General features: G+C 37.7%; 1 protein-coding gene across 1 annotated transcript in view; it reads right to left on the bottom strand.

The window, feature by feature from the left end:
• Positions 1–4,475: 4,475 nt before the first annotated feature.
• The window catches only part of ATF1 (activating transcription factor 1), a 63,185-nt gene continuing 57,536 nt past the window's right edge, over positions 4,476–10,124 (bottom strand). Inside the window, exon 7 of the mRNA XM_049783584.1 lies at positions 4,476–5,007. Within this exon, the coding sequence (XP_049639541.1) occupies positions 4,863–5,007 (145 nt within the window). The 3' untranslated portion in view covers positions 4,476–4,862. The remainder of the gene's footprint in view (positions 5,008–10,124) is intronic.

Raw genomic sequence — 10,124 nt, 5'->3', positions numbered from 1 at the left:
CTGGTTTAACATCCGTAAATCTATCAACATAATACACAACATCAATAACAAGAAAAATAAAAACCACATGATCATATCAATAGATGCAGAGAAAGCATTTGATAAGGTCCAACACCCATTCTTGATCAAAACTCTCAGCAAGATGGGAATGGAGGGAACCTTTCTCAATATAGTGAAGGCCATCTACCACAAGCCAGTGGCAAATATTATCCTCAATGGAGAAAAACTGAAAGCCTTCCCTCTAAATTCTGGCACAAGACAAGGCTGTCCTCTCTCACCACTCCTATTCAACATAGCACTGGAAGTACTTGCTATAGCGATTAGGCAAGAAAAGGATATCAAGGGAATCCAGATAGGAAAGGAAGAAGTCAAGCTCTCACTGTTTGCAGATGACATGATACTCTACTTAGAAAACCCTAAAGACTCTATCAAAAAGCTTCTAGAAATAGACTCATATAGCAAGGTGGCAGGCTACAAAATTAACACACAAAAATCAATGGCCTTTCTATATACCAATAGTAATAAGGATGAAATGGACATTAAGAAAACAACCCCATTCACAATAGTACCACACAAACTCAAATATCTTGGAATCAACTTGACTAAATATGTGAAGGACCTATACAAAGAAAACTATAAAACTCTGCTCCAAGAAATAAGAGAGGACACACGGAAATGGAAACACATACCCTGCTCATGGATTGGCAGGATTACATCATCAAAATGTCAATACTCCCCAAGGCATTATACAGATTTAATGCCATCCCTCTAAAGATACCCATGACATTCTTCAAAGAAGTGGATCAGACACTTTTGAAATTCATTTGGAACAATAAACACCCTCGAATAGCTAAAGCAATCATTGGGAAAAAGAATATGGGAGGAATTACTTTTCCCAACTTTAAACTGTACTACAAAGCAACAATTATCAAAACAGCATGGTATTGGAATAAGGATAGGTCCTCAGATCAGTGGAATAAGCTTGAATACTCAGAAAATGTTCCCCAGAGATACAACCATCTAATTTTTGATAAAGGAGCAGGAAATCCTGAATGGAGCAGGGAAAGCCTCTTCAACAAGTGGTGTTGGCACAATTGGATAGCCACTTGCAAAAAATTAAACTTAGACCCCCAGCTAACATCATGTACAAAGGTAAAATCCAAATGGATTAAAGACCTCGATATCAGCCCCAAAACCATAAGATATATAGAACAGCACATAGGCAAAACACTCCAGGACATTACAGGCATCTTCAAGGAGGAAACTGCACTCTCCAAGCAAGTGAAAGCAGAGATTAACAGATGGGAATATATTAAGCTGAGAAGCTTCTGCACCTCAAAGGAAATAGTGCCCAGGATACAAGAGCCACCCACTGAGTGGGAGAAACTATTCACCCAATACCCATCAGATAAGGGGCTAATCTCCAAAATATACAAGGCACTGACAGAACTTTACAAGAAAAAAACATCTAACCCCATCAAAAAATGGGGAGAAGAAATGAACAGACACTTTGACAAAGAAGAAATACGCATGGCCAAAAGACACATGAAGAAATGTTCCACATCACTAATCATCAGGGAGATGCAAATCAAAACAACGATGAGATACCACCTCACACCCCAGAGAATGGCACACATCACAAAGAATGAGAATAAACAGTGTTGGCGGGGATGTGGAGAGAAAGGAACTCTTATCCACTGCTGGTGGGAATGCCGTCTAGTTCAACCTTTATGGAAAGCGATATGGAGATTCCTCCAAAAACTGGAAATCGAGCTCCCATACAATCCAGCTATACCACTCCTAGGAATATACCCTAGGAACACAAAAATACAATACAAAAACCCCTTCCTTACACCTATATTCATTGCAGCTCTATTTACCATAGCAAGACTCTGGAAACAACCAAGATGCCCTTCAACAGACGAATGGCTAAAGAAACTGTGGTACATATACACAATGGAATATTATGCAGCTGTCAGGAGAGATGAAGTCATGAAATTTTCCTATACATGGATGTACATGGAATCTATTATGCTGAGTGAAATAAGTCAGAGAGAGAGAGAAAAACGCAGAATGGTCTCACTCATCTATGGGTTTTAAGAAAAATGAAAGACACCCTTGTAATAATAATTTTCAGACACAAAAGAGAAAAGAGCTGGAAGTTCCAGCTCACCTCAGGAAGCTCACCACAAAGAGTGATGAGTTTAGTTAGAGAAATAACTACATTTTGAACTGTCCTAATATTGAGAATGTATGAGGGAAATGTAGAGCCTGTTTAGGGTACAGGCGGGGGTTGGGGGGGGGGAGGAGGGAGATTTGGGACCTGGGTGATGGGAATGTTGCACTGGTGATGGGTGGTGTTCCTTTTATGACTGAAACCCAAACACAATCATGTATGTAATCAAGGTGTTTAAATAAAAAAAAAAAAAAAAAAAAAAAAAAAAAAAAAAGAATAGTCTCACTCATATGTGGGATTTAGGAGAAAAAAAAAAGATATAACACCCAGACACAATAGAAATGAGGGCTGGAAGGACCAGCTCATGATAACAAGCTTATAGTGGTAGAAGCAGTTAGGAAAATAACTACACGAACAGCTATCACATCAACAATAGAAAAATATAATATGCCGGTTTCAAAGGCAGGCAGGAGGTGGGGGTGGGAAGATATGGGGGAGGGGAAACAATGATGGCAGGTGGTGAAGGGGGTATGCATTTTATGGCTGAAACTCAATTACAAACATGTTTGTAACCATGGTGCTTACATAAATTATCTGAAATAAAGTAGTACAAAAAATAAGAAATAAATAAATGATCCTTCTAACAGAATTTTTTCATTAGTATAAGCATAAACTTATCAACTGAGTCAGGATTTCTCAACAGCTATTTATGTCCTAATATTTACAAAATAAAGACTATAGTCATCATTATTATAATTCGGATTATATCAAAGCTATAAAATATTCTTCCAAAAAAATTTAACTGGGGGAGGAGGAAGTGCTGGGAATTAAACCCAGGGCCACTCACATGCGGCCACAACACGTGCTCTACCACTGAGTCACATTCTTGAATCCAGAAATAGATTTATTTTCACTTTAAAAGTAGAATAGAGGGTCAGTAATACCTGCAAGGCAAAAGTGCCTAAACTGCAAACCTTAAATGATTAAGCCATAAGTTCAATAAGATAAACATCCCTCAAATATCATCTAAGCATCAGGATCCAAGTGTGTGTGACCTCCAGTCACTGAACAAAAAAAGAAGGGGTGGGAGAAGAAATAGTAGGTATAGTTATAGCAGGAATAGCAAATAGGGCTCTTGCCTTGAATGTCTTGTATACTTGGGCTTGATCCTTAGCTTCCCATATGGTCTCTGGAGCCTACCAAGAGTGATCTCTGAGTACAGAGCCAGGAGTAAGCCTCGAGCATTGCTAGGTATACCCCCCCAAAAAAGAAAAAAACTCCTATAATGCTAAATAAATGGTAGTTATAGGTAACAGAATGATCATCAGAAACTTGTTATTCATATATTAAGCAATATATTTTACATTCAACAAACAATTTTATCAAATCTTTTAATTTCATAGACAATATGATACATATTGTGTAAGAAGAGCACAATAGTTACCCAGTACAATTGCAAAATATATACCGTTTGGAATACAGAATTTAAACACTGGTATGTTGAAAGTAGTTTTGAACTTCGTACAAATTGTATACAAAACTAACAATTCAAATATTAGCCAATCAGAACTTTACTTCCCATAATATAAAAATCATACTTTGAGATGCAAAATGTTTGTACTAAACAATATAAACAATTAAAATAATCATTAAAAACTAAATATTAGAATTTATAAAGATTAGCTATAAAAATATATTGGCAGTTGCTTTCCTTATAAATGTACCTTTGACTACATTACAAAATAGATTCTTAACATAAAATTGTCTTTGTAACTGTGCTATTTTAGAATCTGAAAAAAAACTGAAATTGATTATAAAATCCTCTTAGAAAACTTTGGTATACAACTTCAGAAGGTTTTTAAAAAATACTCTAATATCATGTCAAGGGCTTGTAAACATTCCATTCTATTAAAGCACAACAGAGTAAAGTATATTTAACTGTGGGCAGAACATAGAATCAAAAAATATTTATTATGTTTGATTCTACAATTAATTGAAGCAAGTCAACAGTCCAAGAGTAAGCAAAAAAGAAATCTAGAAGTGTCAAATTTTAGAACAGTTTTTGTTCTATTCTGATAAAAAAATATATATGTTATAGAACTCCACTGTCTCATGTACCTCAGATACCTTTTAGGACAAGGTCTCAAAAATAGATAACCAAAGCCCAACAACCTTCAATCTTAAGATCCATAAATAAACTTAAAAATAAAAAACATTTAAAACAATCAAAACACATAATTTATATATCTAGTATGTATTAGCTTTCTTTTATATTTGTAATTTAGAATTTATCGGCAGAAACACAATTAAAAGGGGAAAATTTTAGGAAAAAGAAATGCAAACCTACAGAGTAAAATGATTTTTAAAAACTTCAATGTACCAAATTTCATCTTATCTGCCAAAGGTGAGTTATTGACCACTGCTGGTATCTAGAAAATTCAAATTGCTAAAAATTCATTTTCTGCTTCTTGAATAAATTTACATTTTGCTGGTTCCAGATGTATCACTTATTCTTTGAGGTCATTTAACACTTTATCCTGTGTCTTTAAATTTCTTGTGTAAGATATCCTTGAGTTGCAAAAGCCTATAAAAGCTTCATTTTTGACCTTTTAATTATAAAACTCCACGAAAAATAAAGAAAATTCATCTAATTTTTAGGTAAGTCCGTGAAAATATTTTCTAAGAATCAAACACTTTTATGGGAATAAAGATCCTTCAAAGTTTTTAACTCTTCTATTAGAGTTTTATTTTGATTTTCCAGAACAGCAACTCTATTTTCCAGGCATTTCACATATTCCTTCTTCTTTCTGCGACATTCTCGAGCAGCTTCCCTAAATAGAAACATTGGATATTTTATTAAAAACCAAGTAAAAGGTTTGAGTTCTCTAAATAATAAATGCATATCAGTTATTTTTCCTGGTCATCTTTTCTCATTAAAAATAAAATTAAGGGGCCGAAGTAGTGGCGCAAGCAGTAGAGCATTTGCATGCAGCTAACCTAGGACAGATCAAGTTCAATGCCCTGGCGTCCCATATGGTCCCAAGCCAGGAGCAACCCCTGAGCGCCACCAGGTGTAGCCCAAAAAAACAAAAATAATATAAAATAAAAATATGAAAAATAAAATTAAGGTGTCGGATAGATAATACAACAAGTAGGGCACTCGCCTTTCAGGTAGGCCAATCCAGGTTTGATCCCCAGCATGCCATATGGTCCCCCATGCACCACCAAAAAATAATTCATGAGTGCAGAGTCAGAAGCCACTCCCAAGCATTGCCAGATGTGGCCCAAAATAAAATAATAAGGAAAAGAAAGAAATTAAGGTATCATCTATATAAGTGAGATACTAGAGATTCAGTATAGAATTCAATCCATCTGGCAAATGCTGGTATAACCTACTTCCCTATCAAGACAAACATTTTACTGCCCCAGAAAATTCCTAATGAATCCTGCACCCAAGCAACTACTACTATCCTGATAGTTTTGACTATTGACCCTTTCCCTCACGCTGGAAATTTTAATAGCACAATATAGTATACTCCTGTGTCTGGTCTTTTTATTAGTATATTTTTGGGGCCACACCTGGTGACGCTCAGGGGTTACTCCTGGCAATGTGCTCAGAAATCACTCCTGGCTTGAGGAACCATATAGAACACTAGGGGGTTAAACTGAGGTCCATCCTAGGTTAGCACATTAGCACATGTAAGGCAAACGCCATACCGCCTACGCCACCACTAAGGCCCCTAATAGTATACTTTTGAGATTATTCACATTAGCACAAGGTGGTTTGTTCCTTTTTCATTGCTAGATATATTTCACTATATGAACAGAACCAGAATTTACTCTTTGGACTTCCAGTTTAGTTACAAATATATTGCGGGTAATCTCTTTGTGTGCATATGTCCCATTTCTATTGAGTACATATGAAAAAGTATGGATACTCTGGCTAATCTTTTGCATTAATGTTAGCTTTTAAATTAATTTTTGTTTGAGTTTTATAAAGTTCTTTTTTTTTTTTTTTTTTTTTTGGTTTTTGGGTCACACCCAGCTGTGCTCAGGGGTTCCTCCTGGCTCTATGCTCAGAAATCGCTCCTGGCAGGCTCAGGGGACCATATGGGATGCTGGGATTCTGCATGAAAGGCAAACGCCTTACCCTCCATACTATCTCTATGGCCCCCGAGTGTTATAAAGTTCTTTTTTTTCTTTTTTGGTTTTTGGGCCACACCTGGTGACGCTCAGGGGTTACTCCTGGCTATGCGCTCAGAAGTCGCTCCTGGCTTGGGGGACCATATGGGACACCGGGGGATCAAACCACAGTCCGTCCTAGGCTAGCGCAGGCAAGGCAGGCACCTTACCTCTAGCGCCACTGCCCGGCCCCCGAGTTTTATAAAGTTCTTGAAACTAAATTTCTATATGTACTCTTGGAAAACATCTATGAACATACAAGTTTTATATTTATAAAAACATAAAAGGTATTAGAGCGTTTTTATAATAAGCATAATTGATACTATCTATAACTGCTTTTACTTCTGTTTATTTTTTATTTTGAGGGAAGAAGGGTTGAATCGCACCTGGCTATACTTGGTAATTACTCTGGCTATGTTCTCAGGGTTCACACCATAATCCACTCCATATATTATCTCTCGAAACCCTATTCCATTTCCATGTTACCCCTACTAATATCATGTGGACATTTTGGGGCTATTTTATCTTTTGGGGGGGGCTTTTTTGGAGGAGCCACTCATGGTGGTGCTCAGGGGTTACTCCTGGTTCTGCACTCAGAAATCTCCCCTGGCAGGCTTGGGGGACCATATGGGATGCCAGGAATGGAACCCAGGTCTATCCTGGGTTGGCCGAGTGTAAGGCAAACGCCCTACTGCTGTGCTATCTCTCTGGCCCCTATTTTGTTTTTCTTAACCACTAGTGAAACTGAGCATCTTTTTTGCAAAGATTCATTGGTCCTTTGGATCTTATGTAAGCTGCTTTTTGTCCATCCATACATTTCCATTCATATATCTTGCCCATTTACAATTAGACGTTATTAAAAAAAAAAAGTAACCTAATAAGTCTTTCTGCGTTATGCATAGATTCTTGTATATAGCCTTCTTTCCTAATCTTACAACTGACTAATACAGTTTTTTTTCTTTTCTTTTAATTTTTTTTAGATATACCCAATTGTGCTCACAGATCACTCCAGGCAGTTTTTAGAGAACGAATCATATGGAGCAATGAGGATTGAATTCAGGATGGCTGCAAGCAAGGCAAGCTCCCTGCCTACTTACTCACTGTAATATCTCTCCAACCCCAGACTAAAATTTGGGGGGGCTACACCCAATGGCACTTGGGGTTTCTCCTGGCTCTGTGCTCAGGAATCATTCATGGTGGTGTTCAGGGAACTATATAGATGCCAGGGATCAAACCCAGGTAGCTGTAGGCAAAGCAAATGCCCTAACTGCTCCAGCATCCCAGACTGATATATTTTTTTATGCTTTATATACATACTCTTTTTCTTGCTTCCCCTTTTACCACCACCGTCCCCCCCACCCCCAATTTAAGTCTTTCTAAAATTTTGTGTACATGGCATAAAATTTTATTTTAAAAAAGTGAGGCAGGGCAATGCTCAGAGGCTATCCCAGCTCTGTTCTTACATCTCCAACAGTGTTTGGGGGGAGCCATGTGGTGCTAGGAATTGAAGCATGTGCTCCAGTCCTTTAAGTAATCTCCCCCAATTTAACTTTTTTCAGGTGTGGAGTTGTTTCTGATTCATTTGTTAAATTAGTCATCCTTTACTAGCCTACTTACCTGGCAGAGAAACTGTATCTAAACTCTATCATTTGTTAATGATAAAGGGACTATTCAGTCCCTTTGCTGTTATTAAGTTTCTATTATCACAGACTTACAGTTATGTCAGTGTCTAATAAGACAAGTAACATATTACTGTTCTTGACCATTCATGGATACTTATTTCTTCATGTATTTTTTTTTAATTCCACAAAGACTTATAAATTCTATTTTGGATCACATTTAGATTTATTTGTGTATTTTAGGAAGAACTGACATTTTAAGTGTCTTTATCTAAGAAAACACTATTTCCTATTTATGTGGAAGAGATAATATAGGGATTAAGGTCTTTGCCTTGCTGACCTGGGTTTGATCACCAGCATCACATATGGGTCCCAGAGCAATGTCAAGTGTGATTCCTGAGCACCAAAAATTTTTGTTAATTATTTTAAAAGAATATTTTATATTTGTTCAGATACTATTTTAAATCTTAGTAAGAATGTTTTTATAAGGGGCCGGAGAGAGAGCATGGAGGTAAGGCGTTTGCTTTGCATGCAGAAGGTTGGTGTTTGAATCCCGGCATCTCATATGGTCCCCTGAGCCTGCCAGGAGCGATTATTTATTTCATTATTTCATTCTGAGTGTAGAGCCAGAAGTAACCCCTGAGCGCTGCCAGGTGTGACCCCCAAAACCAAAACCCCCCCAAAAAAGTGTTTTTATTGGCTAAAAATGTGTCTCAATGATAGAATACTTGCTTGTACAGGTTTTAATCTCTGGCATCACAGGAAAAAAAAGGGGGTTAGAGTTGTAGATACTATACCTTCTATAATCTTAAGAGTTTTTATTAAGAATTTTAAGAAATAAGGGCCAGAGATATAGCGCAGCAGTAGGGCATTAGCCTTGCAAGTAGCCAATCCAGGATGGATGGTGGTTCGAATCCCGGCAACCCATTTGTTATCCCATACCTGCCAAGAGTAATTTCTGAGTGCAGAGCCAGGAGTAACTCCTAAGCAGTGCCAGATGTGGCCCAAACAACCCCCCCACTAAAAAAAAAAAGCAAAAATTTTGTTGGGGGCCCGGAGAGATAGCAAAGGTGGTTGGTTCAAATCCCGTGTCCCATATGGTCCCCCGTGCCTGCCAGGAGCTATTTCTGAGCAGACAGCCAGGAGTGACCCCTGAGCACTGCCGGGTGTGGCCCAAAAAACCAAAAAAAATTACTTTATGGGGCCGGGCGGTGGCGCAAGAGGTAAGGTGCCTGCCTTGCCTGCGCTAGCCTTGGAAGGACCGCGGTTCGATCCCCCGGCGTCCCATATGGTCCCCCAAGCCAGGAGCGACTTCTGAGCGCATAGCCAGGAGTAACCCCTGAGCGTCACTGGGTGTGGCCCCCCAAAAAAAAATTTTGTTGGGTCAGAGATAGTACAGCAAGTAGGGCACCTGCCTTGCATGCAACCAACATGGGTTCTATCTTCAGCATCCCATATGGTTCCCTGAATTCCATCAGAAGTGGCCCCTGATGCAGAGTGTAGAGCCAGGAGTAACCCTTGAGCACTGCCAGGCGTGACCCAACCCCCCAAAAGAAATAAACTTTTTTGCAAGTTGGGTAAATGCTATCTAATGTGGTATTAATTTCCATTTTGTTAATATCAATTTATTAATGATTATTAATTAATCAATTTATTATTAATTTCCCTTTTGTTAATATTGATATGGATAGAAAACATTTTAAATTATCAACGATGCTTTCTGAGAAATGTCTGTACATTGTGTTACTTTTTTTTGCTATTTTTTTCTTCAGTTACATTTATTAATTTACAAGACAGGGCTCAAAGACAGCACAAAGAATTGGGGTGCATGCTTTGCATGCAGAAGCCCTGAGTTTGATCCCTGGCTCTGCAAGGTTCCTTGAACACCTCTGCAACAGAACTCAGAGCAAGAGTAACAGAGTACCACCAGGTGTTGCCCAAAACAAAAATAAAAACAAGCTATTATTTTAAACAAATGTCTTTTTATAACTAGATATTGTTACAAATATCTTATATTGTTTAAAGTTTATATCTTCACTGACATTTTTGATAAATAGAAGTAATCAACTTTAATGAAGATTCATTAATCTTTTATGATTTGATAGGCACTATTGTGTTTAAAGAATCTTTTCCTATACATAAATCTA

The sequence above is a fragment of the Suncus etruscus genome, chromosome 11 (genome assembly GCF_024139225.1).
Source record: "Suncus etruscus isolate mSunEtr1 chromosome 11, mSunEtr1.pri.cur, whole genome shotgun sequence".
Classification (NCBI taxonomy): Eukaryota; Metazoa; Chordata; class Mammalia; order Eulipotyphla; family Soricidae; genus Suncus; species Suncus etruscus.
This window is presented reverse-complemented; position numbering and strand designations above follow the sequence as displayed.